Source organism: Cheilinus undulatus, linkage group 8 (genome assembly GCF_018320785.1).
Source record: "Cheilinus undulatus linkage group 8, ASM1832078v1, whole genome shotgun sequence".
NCBI classification, from domain to species: domain Eukaryota; kingdom Metazoa; phylum Chordata; class Actinopteri; order Labriformes; family Labridae; genus Cheilinus; species Cheilinus undulatus.
The window spans coordinates 41,878,837-41,891,749 of NC_054872.1; the positions used below are offsets into that span (position 1 = coordinate 41,878,837).

At 39.1% G+C, this 12,913-nt stretch overlaps 1 protein-coding gene across 1 annotated transcript in view; it reads right to left on the bottom strand.

Moving 5' to 3' along the window:
* Positions 1-439: 439 nt before the first annotated feature.
* nr2f5 (nuclear receptor subfamily 2, group F, member 5) overlaps positions 440-12,913 on the bottom strand; it is a 40,081-nt gene continuing 27,607 nt past the window's right edge. The window contains exons 3-4 of the mRNA XM_041792565.1: positions 10,546-10,792; positions 440-2,323 (exon numbers count right to left, since the gene is read on the bottom strand). Of these exons, the coding sequence (XP_041648499.1) occupies positions 2,004-2,323; positions 10,546-10,792 (567 nt within the window). The 3' untranslated portion in view covers positions 440-2,003. The remainder of the gene's footprint in view (positions 2,324-10,545; positions 10,793-12,913) is intronic.

Sequence of the window (12,913 nt, forward strand, 5' to 3'; positions counted from 1 at the left end):
TGGATTCCAATTATAAACCTTCTAAATATATAGCAATGTATTCTATTACAAACCAAATAAATTCAACAAGGCAGACTTCCTGTTGATTTGGTGATAAATAGTGCTAATGTTTATCTAGTAATTAAGTTTATCATATTCAGATAGACTTTAAAATTTAACATTTATTATGATAAAAAGACAACAGGAAATCTCTTGTGAACAACAGAATTTTATTTCATTTAATGGATAATCCATATTGCCAAACAAAAAAAGAGGGGATAAAAACAAACATGTAGAAATTTTCTGTGAATTCATTATCAACAGACAGATTTCTAAGGTCCCAGATGGCTTTACCAATATCAATACTTGATACAACAGAGCCATGTTGGAAATGTGAGAAAACAAACAAGCTTCCACCAATGGGAAGCAAAAAAAAAAAAAAAAAAAAAACAGTCCTAAACTAAGTCACAGTCATAAGTCCAACTGGGATTATATTGTAACATATACTGAGGTTTCAGAGGTTAGTGATAGTTTTCTCTACGGTATTGAACGATAAGCTCAAATGACATGAGTCGAGGGGGATTTCCCTACGTGACATATCATCAGGAAGTGGAAAAGAACTCACAGGAGGTTCAAAAATGTCTACGAATTTATGAACATCTCCAGGTTAGTTTCTCCATGATCGATCATTTTTCACATCACGTGGGTTCATTACCACTCCTGACAGGACATAATACCTGTTATAACAGGTAACGAGAGATTATGGCACAGTCATAAGATAAATGCTCAGTGACAAAATCTTTGTTCTAAGGCAAGTACAGCTAATTTTGCAAAATGCGCCCCCCCCATCCCAAATTTCTTCAACAATGACAATCATAACTATTAAACAAAACTGAGGATTGTTGTGTCACTCCTGTGATAACATGTACGGGGTTTAGTGAGCCTTTTAGATAAGTAAAAAGGACGCTTATTCAAATTGCGTAAAAGGTAGCGACAATCTACCAGTGCTGTGATTGTACAGGAGTGAATAAGTGTAGGTCAGACTAGTTTACAATGAAGTGCCTAAGCTTTTAGTTGTATTTTTCCTTTACAGACTTCTTTTTCCCCCTCAGACCCCAAAACAAGTAAAAAGTCCAATTTTAGACAAACCAAATATTATATTGTTATCACCAACACTCCCACAAAAATACCAAACAATATTTTTTTCTTTTCAGCTTTGGCACAGGCAGCTGATAAGTGTGAATTTAGCTGGGTTTGACTTTTACTTTTTTACTAATATTGGCATGTCTGTCCGTCTGTCTACCCACCCTTTGAACCTGAGCTTTTCCCACTGAACCCTAATACGCTATAGATGCCTATGAATCAACGATATACTGTACATATGGACACAATCATGAGTTTTCTCTCCATATAAACAGTGCTAATACAAACACACACATTAAAACATGTCCTCTGCAAAAGTCCAAGACATTTTGGCATTTGTCTTTCTTTTTTTTCTTAATGGCTTCTGGTTTTCTTTTCAAAACGTGGTGAATGTACATTGGGGCCTTGTTGCTCCTTGTTCTTGAGTCCTTGGAAAAGCCCTTGCTTGGTATTGCAATACTGTGATGCTCATACCTCTAAAAGTAGGCATAGCACCAACAGTAAAGCAAATTTTTGTCTTTTGCTGCTCGTATTTATGAGGTTTGAGACTGACATCTGAAGGGAGTCCAACAGACCTGCTGGTGAACTGCGCAATAACCCGTTCTACCAACTGGTCCAGCTCCTGCCACATCTGAAGTGTAGACCTGCACCGTCGGCTGAGGGTCGGCAACAAGCCATCAAGTCTCTATGGTGGCTGAGGTGAATGATTAGCTGGTTTGTTTAACCGGGACGGCAACGGAGTATGTCATCAGTGGAATGGTGAGGGAGATGCTTCCTCTGGAAAAAGTTGAACGCAGAGAGTTAAAGGAAGTGAAGGATGTATGGATGGATGTTCAGCCTGGATTTCTTTCGGCAGCTTTGTCTTTGTCTGTCTCTGAACCTCAGGGCCCGTTCTCATTGTAGTGGAGGGAGATCGGCCGATCGCGCTGCACAGTGGGCATGTAGGGCCAGTTGTAGCTTGATCCTGACAGAAGCATGTCGCGAAGTAGTGTCTCAATGGGCGTCTTGCCAACAAGGCGGACGAAAAACAGCTGCTCAATCACAGGAGAGGAGACGATTCGAAGGGAGGGCAAGCGTAGGAGGAGACGGCCAAAGCGGTTGGGCTGGCTGGGGTACTGGTTCCTTACGTACTCCTCCAGAGCACACTGGGACTTCTCCTGGATGCTCTCCACGTGGGCGACATCTGACAGACCCATTGCATCTAGAAGGAAGAGAGGACATATAAAGTTTAATTCTGTATCTTTATTTCAATGTCTGTATAGACCCTGCAAAAAAGTAAAATGTTATTACAATTCAGGAATAAAAATCTAATGTCTTCATAAATCTGGTAAAGATGTAGATGATAGAGTTTAGACACTTTACGTTGTTAGAGTGATTGACCATGGTTCCTCACATTAAACAGTATTTGAAACATTTTTATCTCTTGTAATTCAGCCAAACCAGTGTTCTGGGCAGTGTTACCAGCATAAGCAACCAACAAAAAAGCAATCAGGTTGGTAAACACAAGCTAAAAAAAGAAGCTACAACATATCAAAAGCATTTGCACAAAGTTTATCAGGCATTTTGCTGAAACTGGCTGCATGGTGGTCAAGTGGTTAACACTGCCCTCTCACAACAAGAAGATGCCTCCTCTCCTAGTTTTACTCCAACTCCCCCCCACAAACTTAATAAGTGTTTTCCACACATTGACAATACTTGGGATTTCTAAAACCACCCAAGAGTATTTGCTGACCATCATTCCCTCCTCTTTTCTCAAAGCCTACATTGCACCAATTGAGGTGCAATGTCTCATGTTAATGAGGGATGCACAATACTGGATTTTTGCCATATCAAACATGCCGTCCCTATAGCTTCTCATTCATCCCGGTCATGGTTATCCGAATCTTTGTCGTCCTCATATCTTTGACAGCAATCCAGATGCTTTCACGCTGGATCCCAGGACCTAACACCATGGTCCCAGAACCCAACACTCTGGCAAGCCGGTATAGTCCCTGGAAGACACTGGGTCACTGAGACTGGGTCAATGATTGCCAGCGACTCTTAGGTGACCCAGGTGACTAAGCTGGGAATGACTTTCAGGGACCGCCCAGATCATTTGCATGCGGATGGTCAGCAGAGGCTATAAACCCCAACTGTGGCCCAAGTCACATTAGAACTGAAGAGGCCTTTTGGAGGCATAGCAAAACATCTTCAAGAACCTCAATCGAGACTAGTTGTTCACTTGACAAAGATCTGGATCTTACCCACCACGTCTATGCCGTTCTTTAGCTTCAGTTTTGGGCCAAAACATGCTAAAAATCCTGCAGAGTACTGTATGTGCAATCTAAAGGAAGGTTGTTTCTTATGCAAAATTAAAAAAAAAAAAAAAAAAAAACGAATTCTAGCAGAGGGACTTTTGGAAAATGATGCCCTCTATAGCTCAGTAGTCAGACTTGGCACCTATGTTTCAGAGAACTGGTGGAAGAAGAGTTGCTTAAGTCACACCTTTTATTTGCGATCCAGTTTTTCAAAACACTTTTGGCTTGGACAAAAATTTGAAATTAACATCATCAGATTTGGGGGACACTTTCTTTCGTTGACTTCCAAGTACACATACCTTAAAAGAAATTCCTCCTCTTTAAGCTAGAGGGAAATAAGAGGTTGATTTTGTAATTTAAAAAAACCACTCATATAGATAGATCAACAGTTAATTTAAGGAAACACTCCAGTGTCTTTAAATCTCCCTGATTTTATGAGGACATATCAGAGAAGCCAAACTTTTCATAGTCTGGACTCAGCTACATACTGTATGATTGTAAATGTGAATTAAGCAAGTTTTGTGGTCGTTTTTCCAACAGCAAAGGGTCTCATGGAATACATAATAGGTGTCCTCAAATTTCATGAGAGAAACCAAGAAAAATCGAATGAGTAATAGCTGAAGATCTGACAACTTGGTGCATTCTTAAACAGGACTAACACCCAATGTTTGTATTTGTTTTTGTTCAGTGTGACCAGTTATTGGGCTTGTGCTGAAACTCATGTTAACTCGATTTTAAATCCAGATTTTCAGACTGAAAGTCTCAGGCTCAAGTGGAGTCCTGACCTGACACTACACATAAAATGTCATCGAGTCAACTAAAAGAGATAAATTGGAAAGATGATGCCGATAAAGTGTAAAAGGAGCAGACAAATCCCTGAAGCTAAAAAAGTGCTGCTCAAACTTGAGGAAATGAAGGTTGTCACTGCAGAGATTCATATCTGCTACACTCCTGTGGTCTGTGTTCACAGCACTCTACAGCGTTCCCTTTCCCAGCAGCTGGAGGTCATGTTCTACCTCCTGCCTCCTCCTCCTCTCCTCCTGCCACCCTCCACCTCTCCCCCACACCTTGGCAAGAGTCTCGCACAGCAGAGAGAGCGTGTAACACAGCGCGCGGTACTTTTCGCACCCTCTGTGTGCAGGGGAGAGCACGGGGGATTTAGCAAAGGAGGTCAGAGATGTGTGAACTCAAAACAAAGAAACACTTTACCACACTGTGCCACATACTGTACATTCATGGGGAGGGCTCTCCGGCTGTGCCCCCTGTGTGAACCCTCATTTAGAAGAAAGGTTTTGATGAGGGCAATTTCTTCTCCAGCTCGTTCTTTCAGTCTAAAAGCACTGGCCCGTAGGTTTTAACCTGTCACCTTGCCTCGTAGCTCCCCTTTGTCATCTCACACTTTGATCTGTCCCCTGTGTAAACCCTGCCCTGCTGAGCCTCAGTCCTGCACCACAAAAAAATTAATTTACTTCATATTTTAATCGAGTGTGTCAACCCCTCCCCACCCTCCGCGGCCACTATTCTCATCATTCTAAGTGAATAATTGCTCCCGCTTCAGCTGCACTTCACTCCACTCAGGGGGCAGATGGACTGCTTTTTCGTTGGGCCGCCATTTTGGGTCCTGCGTGACAAGGCAGTCAGTGCCTGTTTGGGATTAGCAAAGCTGTCTATGTGACTGAAACCACTTCGCGTGCCGAAGCGACAGCTCTGTGGGCGCCCTTCCACGCCAAGCGCCGTGTTCTTTTGTCTGATCCTTGGGCACACACCAGGTCAGTTCGGGTGAGGGATCAGGGTGGCAGCGCTGAGATGCCCGTCCTCTGATGCAGCGTGATGGGACTGGGCTTCACAGAGGGAGCGGAGGGAGGGGACTCAGAGGGAGGTTAAAGACGATTGGTGATTGTCCGAGCTTGTTAGCTCATCCTAGCAGGTCTGCAGGAGTCAGGTTTATTAATCTATCTAGTGTATGCGTGTGTGCATGTCTGCCTCGATTAAATTCAAATTTTTAATATCTGCATGTTCCACTGACTGTATTGTCTTCTGTTGGCGAGACATGTGCAGTTTTTTTGTGTTTGTACATGTGGGTACATCTGCCCGCATACAGGGAAGTCACATGGGATGCTCAGGGCTACAGGGGTTATGTAGGTCACGGCCAGGGCTGTGGCGAATCCTGCAACTCACTAGAACCCCACCATACATAATTCAACTCCCATGGTGGGGGCAGGGGTCCCGAGGCCTGGGCAAGGCTTGGGGTTGGGTTTGGGGAGCATGGGGAGGAGGGGTGGATGACTGGTTTCAATAATAGATGGGATCATGATGGAGAGATGGCTGATGAAAGCCAGGGAGAGAAGGGAGAGGTGGATCCACAGCCACACACATTCAAGGATGAGGGATGCTAGGTGCGCGTAGAGTGAATCTGACAAGCCATGCGAGGGGGAAAAGAGGAAAATGCAATAAAAACAAGGACAAGAGACATCTCAGTGTTGGCTTCTTCACAATCCGTTTCCCCCTGGGTCACAAAGCATGATCTCTAAGTGAAGTATCCCACAAGTGACAGTATTTTGGCTGCCACTGCAGCCCAGTGACTGTTGGGATAAACCTCAACGGGGTTTGTATGAAAGCAGTATCAAAACAATGCCTATCTCATGGGTTTTCCAAGATGTAAAACAGATATATTTTGATTTATTTTGTCTGCAGTCAGTGGGGAGAGCATTGTAAAACAAGGTGAGGGTGTAGGCTCAAATTCCCTGGGTTTTTTAAAATAGATTTGGATGCAGGCAGCCAAAAAATAGGAAATCTACGCAAGCATGAGGGCATTTCCTTGTCACAAGTCTTACTGAATAAAATAACCAGGGCAAAAAGAGTGGTTCAAACCAGATTAGGTGGAGAAATAACCAGCATATGATTAAGGCATAAAAATGTCACATGGGAGTGATTTAGGAGATACTTTTGTGACAAAGAAGTACCCAAATGTTTTAATGAGCTTAGACTGTCTATAAATATGGCATCTGTCACATGCACAGCTTTATATGATTCACTCCAAATCAAATGTAATAAATGCTTTAGGTAAAAGCTTGAAACTGATTAAAGTAAGGCTAAGGAAGCTACACATAGGGCAAGGAAAACACTGCCTTTTACAGTAAAAGAGAGCGATTAAATTACAGTCAAATTCACAGAGGGCAGAGACCATGACCGACTGTAGCTTCAGCATTTACATATGGAGCCAATGAGACAATATCTGCTGCAGCGTTAGAGGTCACGTATCGGTCATGCTCAGTGGAGGTGAAAAGGTTGTGGGTTAAGTACAGTTGAAGTCCGCTTCATTTGTCTGTGAGATCAAACCGGATTCCAACAGAGCAGAAAGAAAAAATGTTTCATGGCGCTAAGACCATCTAAGAAACTTGCTCTGTGGTTAAATCAGTCATGAAAAGGAATTTGGTTTTTCCATTGGTGTGGAGCCATTTTTATAACAGAGGAGAATAAGTGCTTCACCTACCTACTTACATACAAATGCTTTAAAGAGGACTGTCATGTTGATAGGGCTTCATTGAAATAGACTTAACTGCCACTACTTTTGACATGAATAACAAATAAGATCAGATTTAGAGAGAAATTAAGAAACCAACTTAAAACATTTTGCTGAAATGTGAATTTGAAATTAACTCATATTTTATTGACTAAGCTAAGAAAAGCCATGCTAAATATTCAATTCAGATATGTTTTCAAAATTTATGGTGCTAACTGTGAATCTAGTCAGCTGGTTTAATTTGTTTTCAGGTTTCCTAGCTGATGTTGTGTAATGTTTGACCCCAGGATGAACAGTTGTTACTGGTTAAAAGCAAATAGGCTAAATAATGATTTCTACTCAATAGGCAGCTATTAGTTAGTTTTTATGCACTATTATCAATTCTAATTTTTATTTAGGTGTATAAATACCTTTTGACTGGCTAATCTCCAACAGTAATCCAATGTAATATGTGGTGAAGCTTAAATGTTGAAAATGCTATGGCTAATGCTAAGTTTATGAATTTAATTCAAATAAATTTCAGGTGGCCTATCTGACAGGTCTTGTCATTTTACCATTTCTGAGATATTAACAGCTTAGTCTCTCTTATTTCAAACTAACTTTCCATCTTTTCCATTAGCTTCAGTAAAAGCTGAAGTTAATATTTGGTTACTCAGAAGACCATATTTTTAGCTAGGAAGTGGTTAACAGCAAATGTTACTGTTCCATAGTGCTTCTGTTTGCTGGGTTAGCAGCTACAGTTAGCATTCATTCATTTAGAAAGCAATACTTTAGCAGGGAAGAGGGTTACAGCAAATATTATTAGGCTTTCCAGTTTGCTAGGCGGGCTGATAAAGTTAATATTTTAGCTATCAAGAAAACAAATATTTTAGCTAGTAAGTGGCTAACTGCAACTATTGTTGTTTCTTATGCTTATTTGCTTGATTAGCAGCAAAAGTTAGTATTCAGCCATTATGAAGACAATATTTTTTTAAGCTAGGAATTGACTAAAAGCAAACATTGATGCTCCATATGTTTCTGTTTGCTAGATTAGCAGCTAAAGTTAGCACTCTGCCATTTATAAGACAATACTTTTAGCGAGGAAGAGGGTACAAGCAAATATTATTGTTTGCAGTGTTTCTGCTAGCTAGGCTGGCTGATAAAGTTAGCATTTGGCTATCTAGAGGACAATCATTTTTTGCTCGGACTTCGCTAATGGCAAATATTGCCGTTTTGTATGCTTCTGTTTGCTAAATTAGCAGCAAAAGTTAGCACCAACAAAAATATTTCTAAGTAAGAAGTGGCTTAAAGCAAATATTGTTGTTTAATATGTTTCTGTTTGCTGGGTAAGCAGTTAGCATTCAGCCACAGGAAGACAATATCTGTAGAAAGGAAGTGTCTTACAGTAAATCTTGTTTTCACGTTTCTGTTTGCTAGGTTAGCAAAAGTTAGCATTCAGCTATGTAGACATTTCGACAATATCTTTAGCAAGGAAATGGCTAACAGCAAGTATTTCCATTTTATAATCTTTCTGGGAGCTAGGTTAGCAGCTAGAGTTAGCATTTGACCATTTAGAAGATAATAGTGGACTTTTAGCTAGGCAGTGACTACTTGTAAATATTACTATTTTGTAGTGTTTCTGAGTGCTAGATTAGCAGATAAATTTAAAGCCACTTAGAAGTTAATTCTTTAAGCTAGGAATTGGCCAACAGCAAATATTACATTTACTTTTGTTTTTTTGTGTCGTTTTCAATTAGTTAGGCAGCTAGTGTTGAAATGGTTAGAAATTCATAAGACAATACTTTAAGAAGTGACATGAAGTTAATATTAGCTGTCATGATGTTTCTGTTAAAGGCTAGTCCCACGATATTGCAGTTTTAGCTAGTAAGTGGTTAGTGCTTCACGATGACTGTAATTTAAGGATTCTAAAAGGATATCAGGCTATTTTACCTCAAAATAAATACTGATTTCCCACCATTTTTAAAATATTTTTTCTGTGTTTCATTTATCAAGCAGTGACATGAAAAATAATAATTCCCTCACAACCTCGAGGTAAACTTAGGAGATAAAGGCATTTGAACATCCAACCCTGTGTGGCATCAGAGGAAAATGGCTTCAGTCAGTGTGAATATGGTATATATCTTTCATTGCAGCACTACCTCTATTGTCTCTGTTGATAATTCTTTTATTGTATTTTACAGTACGTTTTAGGGATGAATTGTGAAACTCAGCTGCGCATTGGATTACTACAGCAAGCATTTAGAAAGCAAATAATATTTAATTAATAACTATTAAAAAAAGTCTAATTTGTGGTTTTGATAGTGTCTTTTTGTGATGGAAAATTTAAATTACATTTATTATAGTAGAGCAAAAATCTTAATAGAAAATGAATAAGCAGTTTAATGTCTGTTTGTGTTAACCTTGGTCATGTTTAGATGCACAGGATAAAACCTCCTATTGGCCATCTCTCTAACCAAGGTTAATCTGTTTACATGTGCTTTGATACCAGCGATTAAGTCTTCCTGTACACACAAATAAACCAATTACCAGAATGTTCCTTTGCCAGGAGAATTCAGATCATCTGCCCGCTAATTCCTCCTTCTCAACCTGAGCAATAAATAAGTTTACTCACAGGAGAGAGGTGGTGTTTATGTTGACATCAGATTCTACCTATAATCTTGTATGCGGCTGAGTTTGTGAGGAGGACAACGTTTTAGAGCAAACTGTTAAATGAGCGTACCTTGAGCTGTTATCCCTTTTAGGTTAATTAAAGTCAAGTAATATCTGATGTTTGTTCTCAATCAGGGGATTTGATTTCTAATACTAAAATTTCATCTAAAATTCCATTGCTTGATTTTTTTCACTGTAAACTTGAATTGTCTCTTCCATCATTCTCCTCATTATAAAAAACTTTTTCTCAGTTCTTAGAGCTGTGGTTCCCAGAGTTTTCCATGCTATAGACCCCCATGTAGCATTAGCTCACCTCATGCATTTTTTAAAATGCCTTGTACATTTGGATAGAAAAAGTCAAAATTTGAAAACATTCTTGCTTTTATTTGTTAACATTTATAACTTTGTTATTGATTTATTCAGTGTCTTTGTTTTAAACAGTATTTTACAATTTGTCTCAGTAATAATCAGTTATAACTGTATTTATTTAGAACTTATCTCTCATTTATTACACTCAATATGTTGCAATGCAACCCAGCATAATTGCTACAGTACAGCCATACTTGAAATAAGATTTTTTAGTATTTGCATCGTTTTGCTTCTTTTGACAAACATAAATCTTTTCCACTGTTGATATTTAAATGAGCCAACTTGAAAAATAAGCTGCTGTCTCTATGAGTGACGTTACAACCTCCATAAAAGTTGGATAAGTTTGCTTAGGATGAAAGAACACAAATGAGGTTATGAAAGGCTCGCTACAAAACAATAACCACTTATGCAATCGATTTAACATTTCAGGTCATGAACTTATAATCATGTTGAAACCTTTACTTCATTCATTAAATCCTGTTTCAACATCCTCTTTCACCATTAAATTACAGGCCTATGAAATCATTGTATTTCATGCAGTTCCCTTGTGACTTCACGCTTTATTTCTGCTTCATTAAAACTCACCGGAAGTGAAGAGCACGATGGACTTGAGGCAGGAGTATTCAGCCGTGTCGACCTGCAGGGCTTTCAGTTTCTCCACCTGCTCCTGGAAGACTCGGATGTGGTCCATGAAGGCCACCACACGCTCTGCAGACATGGGAGACGCGTGCAGACCTGCTGCTGCCAACAGAGGGGCCACATGGAGCGGCATGGAGCACTGAGCGGCATTCAGGACGAAGAGCTCGCTCCATGACATGCGCAACAACGCCACCTAGGACACGGGTAGAAAAGAGTGGTCGTTATTGGACAAAATCAATTTTCAGTTATCTCTCTGCAAGACATCTCAGAAACTGTCTGATGTAAAATTAAGTATTTTATTGTTTTCTAATTAGTTATTTGTAATGGAGGGTAGGACTGACTCCAAGTCTTGCACCAATAATAGCATGCACATAGACACAATCATTTGGCTTACAATGCAGCTAATATGTTTTTAAAACATCATAGCATGTTTCATCATCATTCAATGATCAGTTGTACTTCCTGTTACACTTTTGACCTTTTGCACCTTGCAATAGAATTTTAATTGAATGTTATGTAAGACCAGATGGATTGAACTTTCTCCTCCAAATCAAGAGCAGATATGGTCCAAATTTGGTCATGTTATCAGAAAGAAAATGCAAACTACAGCCAGGAAAGGAGCTCCATTCATGCTAAAATTCATTCCAAAAACTTATTTATTCATTCACTGATGGAAGAATAAAGTAAGTTCACCATCAAGACACCATAAAACAAGCTTTAGAGGGAAATAAAACCAAAGGAAAAATGCACAAATTTGATGTAACCACACTAGAAATTTAAATTTTACAGCCAAATTGGTTCATAATGAGTTCAATTCTGTTAACCCTATTAGCTTTCCTGGAGACTATTTGACTATAAGCATTATGGTAAAGAAAGTATATTTAAGAGCTCTGAAGTGCAGTCATTTGTGTAAGTAACAACATTTATGGAAAAGAGGCTAATGAAGCTAATAATTAAAGGTGAAAGGGGGGAAAATACTGACATTTTGGAGGACCTTTAACAACACAGCAGTCTCATTTAAAGCAAGGCTGCCTATGGGGGGATAAAGGGGAGAGCTTTTTGGGGTTCTGCCAAATGGGGGGGGCGGGACATGGAGGTCATGAAAATAATAATCATTCTTACCATAGCAGCATAATTGTATTTTAATTATTTATCTTGTAGTACAATAAATCTTCCTTTCTTACACACACAACTGGGGAGGATCAATTCACTTTTCAGGGAGCAAGGCTTATACTAAAATGTAATCCCAATACTCCCATGTCCCTACTCTTTAAATCTCATTTATACTCCACGTTTGACTTACATAAAGATCCAGACAGAGCCTTTTCTTAAACTCTGACAACATGACATGGAAATCATGACAACAATCTAATACCATAAATCAATGTTGCCTTTTTATTCCCAAGAAGCATTTAAAAGAAAATTTGTTGGTACTGTTGTTGTGTTTTCTGTATTAAGATTTCATTGCAGCTAATGTAAAAGCCTTGGTTGATGTTTGTGTGAGTCTTTTGGAAGCTGGTTTCACAGATTTAAAAATTACACCTAAAGAGTCATTGAAGAAAGCTTACAGCCAATGGAAAAGTACGTAAGTTCTTCCTGAGAGACAGTGACAACAGCTAGTCTACATGTTGACATGACCTTAATGATATATTAATGATATGGTTCAACTATAGCATGACATATTTGTGATCACTATGTCTGCCCAAGGTGCATGTGAATATTTATAGGTCGGACGATTACTCTGTGCCAAGACTTTACAGCTGGTATAAATCTACACGTGCAGCATTGATGTCAAGTCTATTCATATTAAATGTCATGAGTGTCTGTTTCTGCCTTCAGTGAATAGTAAGACAACTGATTTCTTTATAGAAGCCTGTAAAGTAGGTGATGAGTAACAAAGAAGGAATGAAAAAGGAAAAGTGTGGCATAATGAAGTATTCATAGACTCGATTCTTTTCTTAAGGGCAAGCAGAGGGTGAAATGTCATAAAAAGCTGCTTATTAATCATGCATCTCAACTGCTGATGTTTGTTAGCTTTTTGTTTTCTTTTGGATTTTATGAACCTTAACAGAAGAAATGATGTCTTTAATTGTGGTATTAATATGAAATCTTTAAGTGCCCTTTGATTAAAAAAAATGGGGTTGATAATGACAGGAGGTGAGGCATCATGTGTCTTATTTATGCTATATCCTGTATGGACCAATCTTTTGATGCAATCGGATGTTAAGTCTTTGCCACTGAAAGCCAAAAGCAACACTCATCTTGTTTGCTTTTCTAGTTTTATCTTTGGCTCCAGTCATCCAGTATACTTATT